At 59.6% G+C, this 20,828-nt stretch overlaps 2 protein-coding genes across 2 annotated transcripts in view; both read left to right on the top strand.

Annotated features, from left to right (window-relative positions):
• Window positions 1-17,180, top strand: part of QSOX2 (quiescin sulfhydryl oxidase 2) — a 28,680-nt gene extending 11,500 nt beyond the window's left edge. Inside the window, exons 2-12 of the mRNA XM_006743959.3 lie at window positions 2,035-2,135; window positions 3,682-3,730; window positions 4,389-4,494; window positions 4,642-4,732; window positions 6,372-6,517; window positions 7,656-7,790; window positions 8,013-8,142; window positions 9,951-10,073; window positions 11,211-11,361; window positions 14,322-14,510; window positions 16,546-17,180. Of these exons, the coding sequence (XP_006744022.2) occupies window positions 2,035-2,135; window positions 3,682-3,730; window positions 4,389-4,494; window positions 4,642-4,732; window positions 6,372-6,517; window positions 7,656-7,790; window positions 8,013-8,142; window positions 9,951-10,073; window positions 11,211-11,361; window positions 14,322-14,510; window positions 16,546-17,093 (1,769 nt within the window). The 3' untranslated portion in view covers window positions 17,094-17,180. The remainder of the gene's footprint in view (window positions 1-2,034; window positions 2,136-3,681; window positions 3,731-4,388; window positions 4,495-4,641; window positions 4,733-6,371; window positions 6,518-7,655; window positions 7,791-8,012; window positions 8,143-9,950; window positions 10,074-11,210; window positions 11,362-14,321; window positions 14,511-16,545) is intronic.
• The window catches only part of UBAC1 (UBA domain containing 1), a 224,698-nt gene that overhangs the window by 4,781 nt on the left and 199,089 nt on the right, over window positions 1-20,828 (top strand). The gene's annotated exons all lie outside the window — the stretch shown is intronic.

Below are 20,828 nucleotides of genomic sequence, written 5' to 3'. Positions count from 1 at the left end.
GGGCCACCGCCATGGAGGGGGCGGCGTGCAGGGTGGGGGGGCCACCATGGAGGGCACCGCGTGCAGGGTGGAGGGTGCCGTGTGCAGGGTGGGGGCCGCCACCGTGGAGGGCGTTGCTGGCACTGCATGCTCTGGCCATCTGCTGCACTAATTGGATGAGAGTATTAACTGTTCTTCCTTAGTTCCATGTAATTCGAGACTCCAGAAAGATGTGACCTGTGGTTCAGGAAGGTTCCGTGATTCTTGTTTCGAGCCATCTGAAATGGCCTCGGGACAGGAATTGGTTTCAGGGAAGCAACGTGAGCCAAACAGTATTTGGTCATTGGTGGTGAAAGCCAGCTGCGGCTTTTTTCCACTTGATTCTTCCCATCGTGTTGATATTGGTAAATGTTTTTGTAAGGACAGAGGAGGAAGGCGAGGATCTTTTAGCACAAGTGGTGTGTTAGATGGGAAACTGGCCGCTATGGGCTTTGCCATGTCTAAGAGTACTTGTGTGGTACGGGATCTCGTCATGGCCAGTATCTTCTCTCCTCCCAGGCACGTGTTTAATGGAACCTCTGAAGTTCCAGATCATAGCCAGTACCCAGAGCAAACTTGCGTGATGTGCTTTTTAACCAGCTTACTGCTTTGGACTGGTGGTGTCCTGTGAGACCCACGGCAGCACAGGGCCTCCTCGGGGTCTCAGTGAGATACACACACACTCCCTTGGCGCAGGAGACCAGGAGTGGACCTGCCCACCCGCGGGCGGCCCTGTGCCTCCAGGCCAGTGTCTGGAGCGCCTGGGTCCCGCCGGGGGCTCCTCGGCAGGCGGTGAGTGTTGTGCGGCTGCGCTCCTCTGTCCTGCTTCCCCAGGTGCCCCCCGAGCAGCCAGGAGATGTTCGGCGGTATCAACCGGAACATCCTAGGGAAATGGAGCAAGGTACTGGGGAAGGCGTGCCTTTGAGACTGGTGACCACAGGCCAAGCCAAGCACTTGTCTCCCTGCATGCACCGCGCCTCAGGGTTGCCGTGAGCTAGGCTCCTCTGTGCACGAGTGTCCCGCCCATACATGATGCAGGGGTGAGATGACATGCCGCCCACGTTCGGTGGGGGGGGCTGTCGGGAAGAAGGGAGCGAGCCAGAGGTCACCAACCCACAACAGCAGCTGGGAAGCCATCTCCCCAGAGCATCAGGCTCGAGTCACCATGCAGGTGCACACAGGTTGCAGGAGATGGGACACAGAGGTGCCGTCAGCACAGCCCCGACGGTGGGGGTACCCAGGGTCTTCGACAGGGAGTGCGGGGGGTCGCGGAGCAGTAGATGAGAAGACACACCGCCAGTCGCAGCCTCCTGACCAGTGGAACTTAGGGAGATGCGAACCCTGAGTAGAGCGTGTGTGTGTGTGTGTGTGTGTGTGTGTGACTCAGTGTGACCGTGGCCACCGCCGGCTGTGACCTGGCAGCAGGGCAGTTCTGGGAGCAGGCCACCTGGCCGGAGCTGGTGTGACCTCGTGATACTCACATGTGGTGACGTTCCCACGAGAAAACCTTTAAAGATAGGCAAAATACATACTTACAACTGCTCCTGTTCTACTCCCAGGACCAGAGACCACATTCAAGGGTCTGGCGGAGGCGTCCAGGGAAAGTAGAAACCACTTCCCAGAAAGACCGCGGCTCGAACGCTGCGGCCTCGGATTCTTGTTTGCGCGAGTGCCCGGGAGTGTTGTTGCTACACATGCAGGGCCGGCCTCTCCATCTGCAGGCGCGCTCTCGGCGGCCCTGCACAAGGCCAGCACGGCGGCTTCCGTCCGGCAGGGCCGTGCTCCATTAGAAAGCACCCTCCTTAGGCTTGCACCCTCAGCAGAAGTCCGTCCGCCGTGTTGTCCGTGATGGGAGACACCTCCAGCCCGTGGAGGCTTTGCCCCCCTCTCCCAGCCTGACGCAGGAACGCTCTGTGCACGCGAGGGCTGGATCCATGACCTGGGGGAGGCGTGGGCTGGTGGCCCGCGTGGATGTGGGCCCAGACCCACACTGAGGGTCGCGCTTCTGCTTTTCAGACTGGGCTGCTGCCATCCGCGTCGCCGCCCTGGACTGCGCGGAGGAGGAGAACCACGAGGTGTGCCGAGCCTACAACATCCACTTCTACCCCACCTTCCGGGTGAGCACCCCTGCCCTCTCTCGCAGGCCTGCTCTCCTCCCACCCCGTCTCTCCTCGCTTTCCACCCGAGGGGCGCCTTCCCGCGACATTCGCTGCATGTGTAACTCCTACACTCGGGCATGTGGGGCATGTGACTTGGGACTTAGCAGGAACTCATTTACACGGGGTCACCTCTCGCGTTCCGCCCTCTTGGGTTGTGCATGTTGCCGGGGCGGGGGGGCTGTACGTGCACACCCAGCCCCCCACCCCACAGCAGCAGCAGAGGAGGGTGAGGTCTGCGGCCCGCAGACCTGGTGGGTGTGGGCATGCTCGGAGCTGCCATCGGGGCCGCGGGCCGGGTGTCTCCTCCCCACCCCCCTGCGTGTGTGGCCCGTGTCCGGCTCGGCGCCGTCGGCGCACCCTGTATGGGGTGGGTCGGGTTGTCAGAGTGACACCCGGCGGGTGCCTGTGGGTGGCGCTTCAGGCAGGTTTTACCCTTTCTTCCACTGGGGGCAGAGAATAGACAAACGTGTTGAGAAGATTCTGAAGAAGCGCCTACGGGGTCTGTGTGCACGTGTGTGTGTGCGCACTCGCGGTCCCATGCGGGCACACGGGTGCCTCAGGGCGGTGTTTACATCCCAGAAAACATGCAGCCTCTGAGGAAGCTTGGCCCCCCAGTCTTCCTAAAACCCTGTGCTCTGTGTGGCTTGCAGCCCGATGCTTTCCAGCCACTCATGTGGCTGGGCTCCGTGGCAGCCACGCCTCCGCCCCACCCAGTGATGCTCCTCCGGAGTTTTGCGTAGCTCATCCTCGGCTTTCTTGTCTGAGCTTTACTTTGTTTTAGCCGCACACGGGGTGTTGTGCTGGGTGTGAGCTCCGGGCCTTCTCTCTCGTGCCGAGCAGGTGTTCAGAGAGCACCCTTGGCTGCGGCTTCCGTCCCCTAAGAACGCCTCCTTGTGTGACCGCGGCCATGTCTTGTGTTCACAGGCCCTGTGTCACCCCATCTGCTCCTTCCGTTTGCCCATTTTGCCCTTGGGTATTTGCAGTTTTCTTAACTGATTCACAGGAGTCCTGTTCGCATCCTTGACACTGACCTTTCTTTCAGTTGTGAGAACTGAGAGTATCTTCACCTGGTTTGCAGTTCTCAGCTTCTTCAGCATCTCTTCTAGAGAAGAAGGTTTTTAATTTTAATAGTTTCTTTCCTTCAGCTCACCCTCCCTTATAAGTCGTTTGTGTCGCTCGAGCCAACCGTTAGGATGCGTATTGATGTCGAGAATCAGGGAAAGCACCTACTGCGCGGCCTGGCTTCCAGCCCTGTTGGGTCAGGAAGCGTAGCTGACAGAACTCCGACGGGTACTAACCACCCCCGGCGGGTCTGCTCAGAAACACTGATGTTGCAGACGTGCACAGAAACGTGCGGCTCCTTCTCAGTGAACGTGAACTTTCTGGAGCAGATTAACTAAAGCTCTCACTCTTTAAGATGGTGGCCGTTTTCTTGCTTAAAGATTAAACATTTGCACAGACACCAAGTCAGACTTTCTTACTTGTTCTGTGTTTTTCCTCTTAGTATTTCAAGGCGTTTACAAAAGACTTTACAACTGGAGAAAATTTTAAAGGTAAGGACAAGCTTTATATTTTACTGTCAGAGTCGCCTCATAAACCCGTTAAAGCAAAGGTGGTTTCAGGAGACCAGAGAGCCCACGTGATGGGGTCTGTGGGGCCCCTACCCCAGCTTCAGCAAATCTGCATCAGCACCTCTGACCTGTCTTTCCTCGAAGAGCTCAAACATTTGTAGTTTTGGCAACGACTTTTTATTCTGTTTTGCCTTCCTTGTTAAATTTGATGGTGAAATCTTTTTTTTTAAGTAAGCTCTTTTACTCAAAAAAGATTTGGAGAAGGTCACAAACCACATGCTCACCTAATGAATTTTATGAGCGAGCCCCCCGGGGAGCCAGTGCCCACCTCAGGCTCCAGTGTGTTACCGGTCAGTCCACGGTGACAGCCGTTCTCCATGAGGGTCACCGGCGTGTTTTGAACTTGGCATAGATGGCAGCGAGGCGCTCCCGCCTGTCTCCATGCCGTGTGCGTGAGATTGGCTCCTGGTGCCCATTTGCTCCCACGCTGGTCGCCGTGTGGTCTGTCGTGTGCGCCCACCGTGGTCTGTTGATGGCTGTCGGTGCCTCCTGCCTGAGTCTGTGCCGCGCCCTCCGGGCCCTGGGGTGGTGGCGCTCCACAGAGCAGACGCAGCGGTGACGGCGGCTTGCCTCCCCGCAGGGCCCGACCGAGAGCTGCAGACCGTGAGGCGGACAATGATCGACTTCCTGCAGAACCACACGGACGGAGACAGGCCTCCTGCTTGCCCGCCTCTGGACCCCGTTCGGTGCGTAGTTGCGTGAAAAAGGGAATGTTAGGAATTGAATTTAAGGTTGTAAGATACGGATTTGCATAAAGTGATGTGGGTGCTGGCGTATGATGGCCAGCTCGCCGTTCCCGGAAGCACTAAAAGCCGCTTTGTTTCTCTTAAAAGGCCCAGTGACGTCCTTTCTCTCATGGACAGCCGTGATAGCCGTTACGTGGCCGTCCTGTTGGAGAGCAACAGCTCCTATGTCGGCCGTGAGGTACCGTGTCCGTGTCTTGCCCCGTCTCACCACGTGCTGTGATTCGGCTCCTCTGTGGTACTGACCGTTTCCTCCTGATCGGTGGCGTTCCCGTGTTTTGCTCCCGTTAATTTTTGGGATGTAGTGGTGTCGCTCAGCGGATTGGCCGGTTCGCAGAGAAGACTGGGAAGGGGCCTCGAGGGTGAAGCAGGCAGGCTCGTGGCCTCGTCCTCAGTCCGGGGCTGAGAGGGGCCCCCCAGACCCAGCTTTCAGGGCACGCTGCCTCTTTTCCTTGAGGCTCTGTTTCTTACACATCAGCATCGCCATCAAGACTTTTTCTTGGCTGTGTTGGGAACACTCAACTTTTTTGCCAAGTCCAAGGTTCTGTGAAACATCGTTTCTGCGGTGGAACTTTGTTCTGCTCTCGTTTCACGCGTGGGGTCTGAAGCCTCTGCCTCTGGTACCGGACTCCGGCCTGGATGACGGGAGCTCCCCTCAGCGCTGGGAGGAGGCACCTGACCGGCGGGGCTGCGCGCTCCGCCCCTGCCCAGCGCCCCGCTGCTCCTCCTCACCGTGCTGCCTGCCTCCCAGCCGTGCTCCCCCGCCCTGTGAGAGCTTGGCGGGTGAAGGCCGGAGGCCGTGTGTTCCCGGCGGGAGCTCCCGTTGGCACGCGCTCAGGCACAGGCTGCAGATGTGGGCAGCCCGACCGCCTCACCGCGCCTCCCGTGCCCTCCAAGTTGGGTGGCGACGTCGTGCCACCTTCTCTGTGGCTGACCAGGATTCTGGGGGGGCGCTAGGAGGAGCCCCCGGCAGCAGGCCCGGCATTCCCCTGTGACACCCCCCACGCCGTCCCAAGGCTGCCTCTCTCACCTGTGACGCCCCTCTTCTGCACGCAGACCTGAGCAGGGACTGCTCCTCAGGGCGGGGGCTGCGGCCTTTCCCAGGAGGGCGCCCTGCCGCGGCTCGAGCGTGGGGCGTGTGCTGTGCGCTTTCTGCAACGCCCCTGTTCGGGACTCGCTGATTCTGTTGCTGAAAGGGGTCAGAGGTGCGGGTTCCACACCTGATTGTCTTGGTGGCACATGCCAGGCTCGAGGGTCGTCTCTCACGCTGTTGTAGCTCCTGAGATGCCACTCCTGTGGTCCTTCTATGTCCCCATCCGGTGCCTTCAGTTGAAGCAGAGCCGGACGGGGGCCGCTCGAGGGAAGGGCCGGCCAGCCCGGAGCCTGCTGGTTCATCAGCTGCTGACCGGGGCCGCGGCACCGTCCAGGGGTGCCGTTGGCCTCCCATGTCATGTGCGGGGCAGGCACCGCCTGGTGCACAGCCTTGCGTGTGAGGGGACAGCTCAGGGCCAGGTGGCGCATGGGGGGCGTGCAGGCTCAGAAAGCACGGAGCGGGTTCACTGACAGATGATCCTCTGTAAGCTTGCTAAGCGAGGCTGTCGTGACGGCCTGCACCAGGCGTCGCCTTCAGTTGCCCGAGAGTGCAATAAAAATGAAGATGTGAATGTCAGTCTGGCTTGGGGAGGAGATAAATATGGCTTCTTCCAGATGACGCTGTTTCTCTGCTTTCTCTGCTCATGCGGCTTTGCGCTTGGTCAGGGTAACACTTCCTGAGACACGGCCACCCATAGCGAAGGTGACATTGCTTTCTCCTTCCCCAGGTGATCTTAGACCTGCTTCCGTATGAGAACATCGTGGTGAAGAGAGTGCTGAACACAGACAAAGGCTTCCTGGAGAAACTCGGCGTTTCTTCCATTCCCTCCTGTTACTTGATTTACCCAAATGGGACGCGTGGATTAATTAACATGTAAGTGTGATTTGGCTTCAGGAGTGTTTACGACACCTGGTGGGATCTGGGGAACCCCTCCAAGTGTGGGAGCCTCCTCTGGGCTGGATGCCATGCACCTCGTCACGGTTAGGACCACAGAACCCACCTGGACACCGTCTGCATCCACCGAATGCCACTAAAAAGTGAACAGCCTGAAGCATGGTTGGGAAGGGCCACAGGTGAGAAGGTGAGACAGGGTCCTGAGGCCCGTGGGGTCTGCTGTGGCCCCAGCCTCCTGTGGGAGCAGAAGGCCTGCCTGCCCCAGGGGGGCACCCACCCAGCCTGCCCGCCTGTAGGTGCCGGTGTAGCCGGTGATGACTTGGCTGCTCTTGGCGAGTCTCCGTGTGCTGGGACACAGCCCAGCCAGGATGCGCTTCATCCATCCCCGGGCTCCTGGCTCAGCTGGGAAGTGGCCTCCCCAGTCCCTTGGGTATGTCTGTCTTCTTAAGAAGCCGAAGCCAGGGTAGGCATGGCGACCTCTGTGGATCGGGTCACTCATGTCACGCTCTGCGAGCGAGCTCATTAGGGCCTGCACCCCCGGGGCTCTGGCCAGCATCACGTCACAGCAGGTGTTACCCTCGACGGAGTGTCCCTGAACAAATGCCACTTGTTCTGAGGGAAAGTTCTTGTTTTATATTGAAAGTGTCATCTGTAGCAGTTCTTCACCTCAAATGACGTGGATATTTGGGAGTTAGAATGAGCCCCGGATGTTGTTGATGACCCCTGAACTCCTTTGGAGGTGCCCAGTAATGGCCTTCACACACCCTCAGAGTGCGTGCTCCTCGCCAGCCAGTCCAGGGCCCCCCAGCCCCCGACGCGCCTGCCGACGCCCTGCTCGAGCCGGCAGAGGCTGCCGGGCTGGCCGAGGACCCTCGTCGGAGGAACCCTGTTCCTGGTGCTCACTGCGCTGTACCTCGGGTCCTTGCACGGCCAGTGTCCCACCCTCCCACCCGCGGCGCCCGCAGCCCATGCCGAAGAATGGGTGGGCTGGGGGCCCGGACAAGCCCCCTCAGTGTTCTCGCCTGGGTGCCTGGCATGCGCTCAGACACCCACGGAGGGGGGCCAGGCCCCCGGAGGCGCCCTGGCCTGCGTCCACACCTGGCCCCCTTTCTCGCAGCGGGAAGCCCCTCCGATCGTTTTTTTCCTCTTATTTGAAGTCGTTGCCGGATGTGAGGAAAAAATTGCTTTCGTTGCCTGAAAAACCCAACAAAGAAGAAAATCCCGAAATCGTGGTTTGGAGAGAATTTGACAGGCAGGTATTCCTTTTGGGCCTGCGCTGGCCGGGGCGTGGCTGCATGCGCGGGCGTGTGCGCGGCCCCGTGGCGGTGGGATTCACTCAGACACACACCTGTCGGCTGCTGGGGAATTGTCGGTGTCGTCCTGTGGGGAGTGGTGTTCCCTCGGGATGGGTGCAAGGAAAAGGAACGTTCACAACGAAGGTGTTCTCACTGGACTTCACGGTCTTTGCTCTCAGGTCGAAAGTCTACACCGCGGACCTGGAGTCGGGGCTGCATTACCTCCTGAGGGTGGAGCTGGCCGCCCACAAGTCCCTGGCGGGGGCCGAGCTGCGCACGCTCAAGGACTTCGTCACTGTCCTCGCCAAGGTGCGCCGCGGGGGTGCCCAGGAGGCCGCCCTGGGGGATCTGCGGGGAACGGAGCCGACCTCAGTTGGATGACCACTCTGTGGTCCCTTTGTCCCTGCTCACCACGTGCCTGTCGGGCGCCCACCCAATTCTGAGCCTGGGGATGGCAGAGCACAAGTCATTGCTTGCCGGCTGACCGGACAAGGTGTCAGGGCAGGGCTGGGACCGTGACGTCCAAAAGGGGTCACGGCCGGAGGGGGAGGAGGCCGCCCAGCAGCCAGCCCTGTGCAGTGTGCCCGGTCGGCCGGGACCCAGGGCAGCGGCAGCCCCACCTTCACTGGTGGGCAGAGCGGTGGTGGCTTGCGGGTCAGCGTCGGTCGGGAGATGGGCCGTCGGGTTACCTTTCTGCCAGGAACTCTTAGCTCTGGGGCCAAGAATCCAAGGCTCACTATTTCCTTGGGCCAGAGCAGCAGAAGCAGGAGGTCATCCCTCTTCCCAGGGGGTGCCTGGGGCCCCTCTGCACTCTCACCTCGGGGAAGACCTCAGTCACAGTGGCCCGAGGACAGAGCCCTTTGCCCCTGCATCTGGCACCACAGCCGTGCCTGTTGTCTCTAAGATAAGCTTTGTTCTAAAGAACTTCTCTTGGGGCGCCTGGCTGGCTCTGTCGGTGGAGCCTGGGGCTCTTGATCTTGGGGTTGTGGGTTCGAGCCCCTCATTGGGCGTAGAGATAACTTAAAAATAAAATCTTTAAAAATAAAAACTTCTCTTACGTCAGGTGAGAGGCTTGATACGGTGATTCCTGTTCAGCATTTCAATAGTACGTTGTACACTTGTGTCCTATGACTTTTGAAATGGAAGGAAGGAGGCCGAACTCGGAGTAATGAGTCACGTGATAGGTTTCCAATGAAGAAAGGGGGTTGTGTAGACCGGTGTGTGCCCGTTGTGCGGGTCGCAGCTCAGAGCCCCGCAGTCCTCCCTCCTCTGCCTTCAGTGAATCAGAGACGCGCTCTCCGCGCTCGGCTCCTCCTCGTCCTCTACCTCAGCTAGGCGTAGAGCTCTGTAGGTCAAGATGACCGTAAATTATTCTTAGCAGTTTTTGTACAGCTTGGCTGAAACTGGAAGTTGGATGCTGGCACGTCGGGACACGGGGTCCTACGGCATTGAGCTGTGCTGTCCCCGCCACAGCAGGCTTCCGCTCCGGTTTCTGAGCTCTGGGCAGCATCAAGGACAAGTGCCATGGAGAAGGGCCGCGCCCCCCGCGTTGCCGAGCCGGTGCTTGTCCGGGCTGCGAGGGGCCGCAGCTGCGTGGCCGACGCAGACGTTCAGTTAACCAGCAGATTGCACACTTCTGCACAGAAGCCTCAGTGGGATGCGCCTGCTCCACAGAGCTGTGCAGTCAGACCGCAGAGGGGGAGGCGGAGGGCGCGCTGCGTGCAGTAGGCGGGGTGGGCGTGCGTTACCTCGAGGCGCCGAATAGCTAAGTAGGCGGTGCTCTCAGAACGGACTGCAGAGCCCTTGACAATGTGATGAATAAGGCACATCGGGGCCGTGCCGTCTGTCACTGGGAAGCCGTCACTGGCTGGGCGCCGAGCTGGTGGCTGAGGTGCGGGAGGCCGTGCGCGCCAGGGGCCCGCTGCAGCCGCTCCTGTCCCCCTACTCTGCTCTGGACAGACCCCCCCAGTACCAGGGGAGACCCCTGGGGCCTCTCCCACCCTGACCCGGTAGGTCCGTGTCAGGCAGACCCCACCTGGCCTAGGTCCCCAGGGACGGCTCTGCCGTGGGTGGCATTTCCCCGAACGGTCTCCAAGCGTGGGTCCTTCCTTGCTTAGCTGTTCCCTGGCCGGGCACCGGTCAAGAAGCTGCTGGAGACGCTGCAGGAGTGGCTGGCCAACCTTCCCCTGGACAGGATCCCCTACAACGCCGTCCTCGACCTGGTCAACAACAAGATGCGGGTGAGCCTGCCCCCCGACCCCCCGCGCGCCGCTGTTCGTGTCCTTGGTAGCCCTCCTGCTTTCCCTCCCGCGCGGGAACTTGCCCCGGCCTACCGTCACCGCACGCACCTCGTGCGCGGAGCTGCCCGTGTCCCTCTGCGCTGCGCCCCGTGGTTTCCACCGTCCCCATCTGCCAAGGCCACGGGAGGCGTGCCGTGACACGGAGCGGGCGTGGCGGCACGCGGGCGCTTGTGTTACTTAAATTTGTAGTAAACTCACAAATCTTACACCAAAAAGGCTAATAAAACTGTGCGCTCGATGAGAAGCATGGAGGCCCTGCCAGAGGCCCCCCAGGCCAGGTCTCCTTCCTCCCGCCCGAGCTCTCGGCGTCCTCCTGGTCAGGACACTCTTGTGGGCGGCGTGCGAGCCCCCACGCGGGCACACATCGGGCGCTCCGACAGGCGCGTTGTCCCAGCAGCATAGAGACACGTGCTGGGCGCTTACCTTGACCTCCCCTGACCGCCCCCCAAGCTGGAGGCCAGCACAGGCTCCTCGGGCACAGGGTTGGCGTGCACATCTTTGGGAGCCACGCACTTCGGGCCCCGTGGACGAGCCCTGTGCTGGCCAGCCTGCGGGGAGACGCAGGGCGTGGGTGTGGGCTTGGTTGGAAGCACCTGCTTGGCTACAGGCACGCGGCTCCTGAGCTGTCGGGGCCTCTGCTCACCACAGATGCAGCCGCGGTCTGCGCCTGCTGCGGCTGAGAATCACTGGACCGTTGAGCCTTTTCCCTCTCACCCTTCCCCGGTGGGATTGGTTTAAGCGACCCTAATGCACGAGGCCGGGGTATCCTTGATGCTTTAATAAAGCTCTCGTTTATCCAGATACACACAAACCCTTCCCTCCCTGGGCAGGGGGAGAGGAAAGGCGCGGGCCACGTCCCCCTATTTGGAGAACTCCTTCAGTAAAATAGAGACTCTGCTCTCTCATTTGTTTGGTATTGAATTTTCATACACACGTAGTAAGATGTGCAGTTGACAAAGTTTTGATAAATGTACACTCTGTGTAACCAGCAACCAATCAAGATAGAGAACATTCATCAACTATTTTAATTTTAACAATTCAATTATCTTTTATTCTCTCCCTCACCCCCCCCCCCAGATTTCTGGAATATTCCTTATTAATCATATAAAGTGGGTTGGATGTCAAGGAAGCCGACCAGAGTTCAGGGGTTACACATGTTCTCTCTGGAAATTGTTCCACACTTTGACCGTTGAAGCTGGGACCCATCCAGAGGCACTGGACGGCACAGGTAAACTGTCCCCGCGCGGACCCAGGGCACGCCAAGCCCACCTGCCACGTTTACCGTGCTGGGGCCTGCCAGGTGTCGTGAGCAGCTGTGTGGGAGGGGACATGTCACCTGGGGGACCCGGGCTAAGGAGCAGGGAGGGGAGCATCTTTCTTACACGGTGCTAGGAGCTTCGGAGCTCACCAGCCTGTGCGCAGCTGACCTGCAGGGACTGAGTCACAGAACGAGGGCACACTCTCAAGGAGTTTCTCTTTATTTCAAAAGCATGAGCACAAGTGAAGCATATTTGGAGATGTCTGTTACCTGTTGTTGCAAAACAAATAACCCTACAGCTTAGCTTTCTCTGAGTGTCTGTAGGCCAGGGACTCAGATGGGGCTGGACCGGGGTCCCCGGCTGCTGGTCTCTCATGAGCCTGCGGGCCCCGTGTCGGCCGAGGCTGGGGTCTCATCGGAAGTCTGCACTGGGAAGAGCCCCCTCCCCTGACCACTCGTGGGGTGGTGGCAGGGTTCGCGGCCTTGCTGGCTGTCGGCCAGTGGCGCTCTCAGTTCCTCACCGTGGGCGTGTCCTTGGTGTGGTGCCGGTCACTTCTGCTGAAGTGACGTGCGCGCCAGCCTGGCCTGCTGGGGGAGGGGCCGAGCCAGCCGAGCTAGCCGGAGCTGCGACCTGGGCCATCACAGAGCCCGCCTGCGCAAGAGGTTAAAAGCTACAAAAGATTAACTTGGCTTTAATAGTTTTAATTATCAGGAAATCACTAAACCGAAATTGTCATGTTTTGTGTCCTACACAAGCCGCGGAAGCCGTTCTGGGTGTTTATACATTTCCGACTCTGTTGTATGTGCACTTCCCCCGTGAAGATGGCCTCTGGCCGACAGGGGTGGATCGCCTACCTTTTATTTATTTTTTAATTTATTTTTAAAGATTTTATTTTTTTATTTGATAGAGAGAGAGAGCGCGCACAAGCAGGGGGAGGGGCAGAGGCAGAGGGAGAAGCAGGCTCTCCGCTGAGCAGGGAAGCCAATTCGGGGCTCGGTCCCGGGTCCCTGGGATCATGACCTGAGCCGAAGGCAGTCGCTTAACGACTGAGCCACCCAGGCGCCCCGACCGCCTGCCTTTTAGTTGCCACTTCAAGTGGGCAGCTGCAGGGATTATTCTACTGAGTAAAGGCAGGGACTCCCACAGTCCCAAAATCCTTTCCAGTAAGACAGAAATCTGCAGTATCTCTTGCTACATAACAAACCAAACCAAACGCTGGGGCTTGAAAGACCCGGTTTTATGCACTCAGGATTCAGTGCGGGCGACCCTGCCGGGTGGCAGGAGACCCAGGAGGCAGGAAGCCTGCGGGGTGAGCCCAGCTCCCCACAGCCCCACGCTCAGGAGGGACCTTGAGGCAGAGCCAGCCGGCACACGGCATCTTGTGTCTCGGCCTATTGGTCAAATGGGCCTTGCCTGCCCCGGATCCATGGCGGGGACAGTGTCGGCCTGGCGCTGGGAGAATCAGCAAAGTCACGCTGCAGGAGGCACGTGCCGTCTCTGGAAATCTTCACCACCCCGGCTCTCCTCAGGGTGACGTGGATGTCCATGTCTCGGGGACCTTGTGGGGGGAGGAGGGGGGTGCGCTCCGCTGAGGGGCCGGTCAGGGGGCCCTGCAGGGGCTCAGAGCACGCCGTCAGGAAGATCTCCGGGACGCAGGCTGGAGCCATATCCGAGGAGTGCGTCTCATGCCCAGAGAACTGGGTCACATGGACACTGCTGGATTAGGTCTTGGAAGGTTTTTCCTCTCCTTAGTGCGTGTTTAAACCCCATCGACTAAAAAGCCGCCGCGTCCTCTAATCCCCCACAGGTAGGGGTTTATGATTCTTGTCCACTCTAAAGATTAGGGTGGCCGGGCTGCAGCAGTTTGGTGGGGAGAGACAAGGAGGATTACCCGGGGATGCGTGGCAGCTGGTGGCGGGGAGGGGAGGGCAGGGAGCCTCGGGAGGGCCGGCCGGCCGCATGTCCTCACTGCGTGCGCAGACCCGCACTGCCCGCCGCCCCCAGAGACCCCCGCCGCCCTCAGAGACGCGCCGAGCTGAGGCGACGGTGGCCATCCGCTCAGCTGGGGCTTCTGCCAACCCGGTGAGGCCCGCCAAGGTCAATGACAGATGCGGGGCCCTGGCCCTCCATAAGCGGAACCACAGCTAGCGGCGAAGAAAGATCGCCCGCGAGGGCCTGCTCTTGATAAGACGGATTCAGTCTCAAAAGCATGTCTTTTTTTTCCAATTATTTTGCTGCGTTTCTTTTAATGCTGACATTTAATCTGCTTTAATCTCACGGTCTCTCGCTTGTTGGCTCAATCCCCCGCATTAGCTGTCTGAAGGGAGCCACCGGCGCCAGCCCCGTGCCCTGCCCCCCCTTTTGCTGTTCTCAGGGGTCCTTATTGAGTGAGATGGTGGCTGCTTCCTTCTGCTGTTGGGGGCTGTTTCCTCGGAGGATCGTGTTCTCCGTATCCACAGTGTCTTTACGCAGACCGCGTGTCCTGGTGGTCTGTGTGCCCACACACGGGGCACACGGTCCGCATGGCTGGGCGATGCCAGAGTTGCCGCTCATGGAGAGGGTTAACCTCTCTAGAGGAGGTAGGTCCTTGCCGGCCTGCTGCCCTCTCGTTCCTGGAAGGAGCCCTGGTGTCTCGCTGCTTCTGGCTGTTTTTCCCAGGTGTTTGTACACACCCTGGAGTGCCTGCTGCGCCCGGACGTGGGCAATGGGTGTGCTCTCCGGGGACAGAGTGCTGCCCCTTCTGGACGCAGTGGGCGTCTGGGAGGTGCTGCTTTCTCCCTGTGTCCTTCCCGTGCAGACAAGCAGGGCTGTCCCGCGTGTGCGGGGTCAGGCACCTGGCCCGTTCCTGGCTCCCGATACCAGCGCCAGCCCTAGGGCCCTCGGACACACTCCCACAGTGCTGACGCTGTCTGTTCCTGTCGCTCTGCAGGTTTGGAGGATGACCCCCAAGCAGTGCTGCAGACCATCAGGAGGTACATTCACACCTTCTTCAGCTGTAAAGAGTGCAGTGAGCATTTTGAGGAAATGGCTAAAGAATCCATGGATTCCGTGAAGACCGCAGACCAAGCGATTCTCTGGCTTTGGAAAAAACACAACTTAGTCAACAACCGCCTGGCTGGTAAGCAGCAGCACCCCGGGGTGGCCAAGCCTGGGTCCAGGGGGCCAGCGCCGTGGGGGCGAGGCCGTGTAGACGGGCACCAGCAGAGTGGGCCTGTGGGTGGCTGCCCGGAGGGTTGCCAAGAACGCAGCCCCTGCAGGCCCCCGCGGACGTTTGACAGCAGAGACTGGGGTAGAATCCGCCTCCAGGCGGGAGTTGGTAGCGCTGCTGTCTGCTCTCAGTAAACCAAACCCCACAAAGTAGTTTTGTTTAAAAACCAAATAGGGCACGTCTGTCGCCTCAGAGTTAATTCAAACTGCTCCTAAATCACTGGCAGATTGAAATTAGGCTTAAAAATAATTCTGCTGATGGATAAATCTTAATAGAGATGAGTCGGAAAAACCGCTAAACTATTGGTTTTTATTTAATCCACTGTATTAGGAAACATGTTACAACTGAAGCACTAAAGAAAATTGGGTTTTTTTTGCCCCAGAGCTGCTGTGGCTCAGCTCGCGTGGCCCTAGTTCCGAGACCCTCCACCTCCGGGTGTGCACCCCCCTGCCCCCACCGCATTCCGCACCCACGGGGTTATCCCGGCAGCTCTCGGCTCCGGCACCGCTGGGCAAGACTCCCCCAGGCGGTCCCGGCCCAGGAGCCCCGCGTGCCCCCCTCGGGCTTGCGCTGCAGCAGGAAGGGGCTTTCAGCGGCCCGAGTCAGTGTGTCCATCCTTCGATTCTGTACCCCCCATGCCCCCCAGGCCCACCCCCGGCCTCTGGATGGAGGCCGCAGAGACCCGCCCTGGGCTTTGCTGTGTGTGTGGTGTGTGACACCAGGCCCCAGCAGCTCCTCCTTGGTCACCGCGTGGGCACATCCACATCTTGCCAGGCGCAGACCCTGGTGGGTGGTGCCTGGGCCTCGGGCACCGCCCCACCCTCCCGGCTGTGTGCCCATGGGCCGGAGGAGAGCGTCCCCACTGGTTCACACCCATCAGACACGTGGTTTTGTCCACGTCTACTCGTAGAAGCACTTTCAGGGTGGCAGGGCACCCCAAGTCGGGTCGGGGGATTCTGGGAGTGCGGTGTGGCGCATTTCCTGTGCCCAGAGCCCCTGTGGTCCTCGTGTCTAGTGGCAGAGGGCTGGAGCTGGGGGGCCAGGCGGGGTGCCGCTCACACGGGTATGAGAGAAGCGATGGGTCCTGGCACGTGCCCGGAGTGGGCGGCCGGGGGCTCCCCAGGCTGGTGCTCCATTGGCTCCATCATCCAGAGGAGCGAACGCACTGACACAGGGGGACAGAAGTATCAGCCATGACCCCTGGGGCGGGCCGGTGGTGGCCATGACGGAACAGCCTTTGTGACGGGACGCTGAGCAGGAAGGAATGTAACCTTCAACATGTGGGTGCTCTGACTCCAAGTCTGCGTGTGCGGAGCTGACCCGCCGTGCAGCTCTCAGGGCGCCGCGGGGTCGGGGCTGTTGAGAGGAGCAGTCGTGCCGGCCGAGTCAACTGTGGGGTGTGGTTCGCATGCGCGGAGCAGGACGGGGCTGGCTTTGCGTGGGTTCCCATGGCAGGTCTCACTCCCAGGACCGTTTCTAGAGTTCTGGATGGGATTTGGAGGTCTAGGAGGGGCCCACACAAGCCCGAAGTGCTGTGGAATCGTCTGGACAGCCAGCCTCATGGGGTTTGTGTGGCCGTAGACCTCAGATGCACCTTAAGTGGGGAGAGGACAAGCAGGGGCAGGGGCACGTCAAGCAGGGGGCCTTGGGGTCACAGGGAGGCAGAGTAGCTGCAGGTGGGAGCGGGGTCTGGCCAGGTGGATGGCACTATCCAAGTGTGGACCCTTCCCTTGCCGTGGCCACAGGGCCCTGCCAGAGGTGCCAGGGAAGAAACATTTATGTGGGGGGCTGGGGGGACGGGCATCTGTGCAGGAGGGATGGGCATGAGCCCGGGAGCACTGGGAGGTCACGGTGCAGGTGAGTGGACAGGGGAGGTGTCCAGGGGGCATGGGGCGGTCAGGTCACCAGAGACCCCCTCCACTGTTACTCTCCCTCCCCGTCCCAGGCCATCTGAGCGAGGACCCCAAGTTTCCAAAGGTTCCGTGGCCCACCCCGGACCTCTGCCCGGCCTGCCACGAGGAGATCAAGGGCCTGCACAGCTGGAACGAGGGTCAGGTGCTCCTGTTCTTAAAGCGGCACTACAGCAGCGACAATCTCGTGGACACGTATGCGGCAGACCCGGGAGACGCCAGCGAAGGAGGCGGCCCACCCCAGGGCGGGGAGCAGGAGCGAGGCCTCGCCTCCCCAGAGAAGCCTCAGGGCGAACAGCATGCCAAGAGTCTCCGTCCACCCAGCTTGCTGCCTCCCAGACCCCGCCTGCCAGACGGGTCGCAGCTCGGCCTGGATGGGAGACTCCAGAGCGCCAGCGGGGCTGAGGGCCGCAGGGAGGCCGAGGCGGCCGTGCCCTTTCTCGGGATGGGCTTCTCCAGCCTGGACATGAGCCTCTGCGTCGTGCTGTACGTAGCCTCTTCCTTGTTTCTGATGGTGATGTACTTCTTCTTCCGAGTGCGGTCCAAGCGATGGAAAGTCCGACATCACCGGCCGTCCGTGTAGACCCAAGTGGGACCACAGAAGCGCCTTTGGGAAAACAGCCCCACCGTATCACCTGCAGCTTTAATAAAAGATCAGGGATTTTATAAACACGTCAGACCCGGTTTCACATCCACTGGCGTCTTGGGCTCCGAGTCCTCGTCGGACACGTGGTCTTCTGTGGAGGGCTAGCCAGCCTTCGTCGTGGGACCACCTGCTATCCTGGCGTACTCCCTGGACGCCTTTATAGATCCAACAGCCAAAAGATGTCTGTATTTTTACTCTTCTAGGTCTAAAAAAATGGGAGTCCCAGCCAAACGAACAGAACTTTTCCCGCCTGCCTTCATCCTGAGTTTCTAGACGCATGTCACGTTCTGCAAGCCTGGCTCAGGATTCCGAGAACAACCGAGCCCTTGTGTGCACTGGGAGGCCACCGGGCGATTTCGCGCAGCCAGCCTCAGCCCAGCGGCGCCGGAGCGCGGCCCCCAGCGCACCTCACCCCCCGGCTGCACCTCGAAGCCAGTCTGGTTCTCAGAGATTCGTTTGTGTTTGTGCTTTTCAGCTGCTTGGTTGTTTCTGCTGAAGCGAGAGAGCATCCCCGTGGTGCCGAAGCAGCTCAGAACCAAAGGACGACCCCTCCGTCACCTCTGTGCTCTGCAGGCCGCTTTCACTCCAGATGCTGAGTCTGCAGCAGGAGGAAGGGGAGAGGAGGGTCTGTGGCTTTGCTGCATTGCAAGGAACTCCACTGCTGAGCCATGTGGGGGGCCGTGTTTGTGGGGGGTGGGGACAGGATGGTGGCCGAGGCGGTGCCTTTGTGAATCTGGTGGCAGGAGAGTGCTCAGTGACCACGTGCTGTCCCCAAGTGCCTGTGCCCGGCACTGAGGGCAGAGCCCCGCAGGGGAGGGTTGTGGGGTGGCCACGGCTTGGGAGCCGAGTCCCCAGGGGACCTCTCAAGGACCCCTTCATCCTCTGTGTCCTGTGGTCCAGCAGCTGCAGGGCCTGCTGCTGAATGAAGCAGACGCTAGGACCCGAGGGCCCAGTGATGCGGCGATGTCCGGTGGCCCCCCTGGGGCGACGTGTGCAGCGGCCAGAACCTTCAAGGCCAAACTCCAAATTTCATTTTCCTGAAGCTGTTTTACGATGGGTCCTGGCACAGGGCCCTGGTCCCCCAGGCTTTGGTGATTGATTTTTTACCATTTAATGATTTTAACACATTATTTGTAAAACCCAAATCATTTAGAGGTAAATTTACCTCTGGAGATGTAAACAAACAAAATGAACAAACTGCCGTTTTCATGGAGATCCTTCATGACCGTTGGTTTGTCTACAAGCTCAGAGGCGTCTGTGGGCTCCTGTCACGAGGATGGTTGTAAATAGTCTTTTCCACTTTGCCTAGCGTGTTCTCTGTGTTTACGAACTCCCACTGACCATGGGCGTGTCTGTGGGGGCAGTGGGTGAGCTGTCAGGAGCTTGAGCTCCTGCAGGGGGACAGTGGGGGAGATGGGAGGGGGGGCAGGGGACAGGGGATGAGGACAGGGGGTGGGGGACAGGGGATGGGGGACAGGGCCAGGGACAAGGGATGAGGACGGGGCTGGGGGGACGGGATGGGGGATGGGGGACAGGATGGGGACAGGATGAGGGACAGGGAATGGGGAATGGGGGTCGGACAGGGAATGGGGGTAGGGGACAGGATGGGGGATGGGACAGGGAATGGGGGCTGGGGATGGGGACAGGTTGGGGGATGGGACAGGGAACAGGGAATGGGGACAAGGGGCAGGGGATGGGAGACAGACGGGACGGAGGGACAGGGAATGGGGCACAGGGACGGGCGATGGGGTGCGGTCTGCAGGCTCTCCTCAGCTGCTTTGGCTTCTGTGGCTTCTCTGTCTCCAGAGGTTTCTTCTCATTTTTCACGTGTTTAACCCCTAGAAGCCTGTGTGCTTCGTTGGTGGTTGTGCGCCTGGGTTACTGAAGACCCTGTCTTGTTTCCTCTCATCCTGAAAACTGGCCAGATTCACCCACAGAATCCAAAGGGAAATACTTAGCACCATGAATGAAACTGCCTTCTGGTTTGTGTCCACTGTGTTTCTTCCCCTAAAGTAAGTTTCTGCCCACGGTGTGGACCGGGATGAAGATGCAGAACGCTGGATGCTGTGACCTCTACAAACCCCACGGGACAGCCTCTCGGGGTTCATAATAATATTGCACTTTGAGGTCGCCACTATTTGAGGGACAAGTTTGGGACTCCCCGAGGGGCCGGGTTTCCATTAGACCACGAGCAGTCAGGGATGGGTGGTGTGCCAAGGCGGCCACGGGGCATGTGTCTCGTGTGCAGGTATGAACGTGGCCACACGCCTCACGTGGCCTGCTAGGAACTGGATGCTACCTTTGGGCAAGGTTTAAGGTCTGTTTTCTAAAGTTGTAAGTATTGAGACTAATGAATAGAATAGTTCGGTAATTTAAATGTGTATTTATTTTTAATGGAAGGATTTTGATTAAAAAGCTAATTGACATGGAAACGTCTGAAATTTCTCACCTTTAAGGAAAGTGAACATTTTGTATTTAAGTGAACTATAATGTGCACATTTTTAAAATAAATAAATCTGATATTTGGAAGGCCTGTAATTCTTTTGATAACGTGAGCTCGCTCTAGCAGTGATAGGAGGTCAGGGTACAGAACGGAGCCCTCCTTCCCTTCTGGAGTTTGCAGACTGGGCATCTGGAATCCCGGGGTTTCTTGTATTGAACCAGAGGCTTTTTGGAAGACAGCCCAGGGGTCAGGTGGAAAGTGAAAAATGGAAGATCAATTATAGATTATCTTCTTGGGGCTGATCTAGATGGGGGCCGGCCACCGGACCACAGCCTTCACACATGTCACAGGGTAGATCAATGACATGTGATGGGGACGGATGCATGAGTCACACGACTTCACGATGCACCAGGGGAGCCCTGGTGAAGGGAGCCCCCGACCCACCCAGTGCTGGACACAGCTCTCCGCGGCCTCCCCCTGCCGTCCTGGACCTGCACACCCCAGCATGGCCTCCTAGCCAGGGCTTGGCCCCCGACACCTGTTTGCTGCCTCGGATTCTGAACTCTTGATTCCTTCTGCTTCTACCTTTTGTTTTGTCTTGCTGGGGGCGGGGCACTCGGGTCCTGTGTGGCTTCTGAGGGACCTGCTGGCTGTGGTTTCTGTGGATTCACCTTCCCAGCCAGGCCATGTGCAAGCTGGTAGGTAACCCCCTCCCCGTGGTGTGCCAGCCGGGCAGGGCACAGACCATGCCACCATTCCGGGTCCTTGTGGTGCTGGTGTTGGTGCAGGTCCCCCATCTGGTAACCCCTCACAGTCCTGAGCGGTTCCTGCTGGGGGCGCCCCCGTGCCCCTCCTCCTCAGCTGCCCTGGGGGTGTGGGGGTGGCCTGCAGCAGGAGATCTGGGGAAGGTTGTGCGTGCAACAGGTCCCTCGGGACAGCGGCAACTGTTGAGTGCTGAGTCACACCTAGAGCCAGAGATGCGTGGGAGCCGCGGCTGGAGGCCAGGGGGGCTGGAGGGGCCACCCGCCGGTGTCCTGGATGCTGTCCTATAGGGCAGGGTGGAGCACCCGCTTGCTTCGAATTCCCAAGCCTTTGGGCTGGCCTGGAGCTCAGCAGGTGGAAACTGCCTGCCCCGGCAAAGGGAAGGAAGGTGGGGTGAGGCTGGCTGAGGGACTGGGGGTGGGGGGGGTTGCGGACAAGGGCCTGAGGAGGAGAAGTGAGTAGGGGGA

Source organism: Leptonychotes weddellii, chromosome 14 (genome assembly GCF_054177405.1).
Source record: "Leptonychotes weddellii isolate Sample4059 chromosome 14, ASM5417740v2, whole genome shotgun sequence".
Taxonomy (NCBI): Eukaryota; Metazoa; Chordata; class Mammalia; order Carnivora; family Phocidae; genus Leptonychotes; species Leptonychotes weddellii.
Note: the sequence above shows the minus strand (reverse complement) of the source record. Positions and strands in the feature narration are given on the sequence as shown.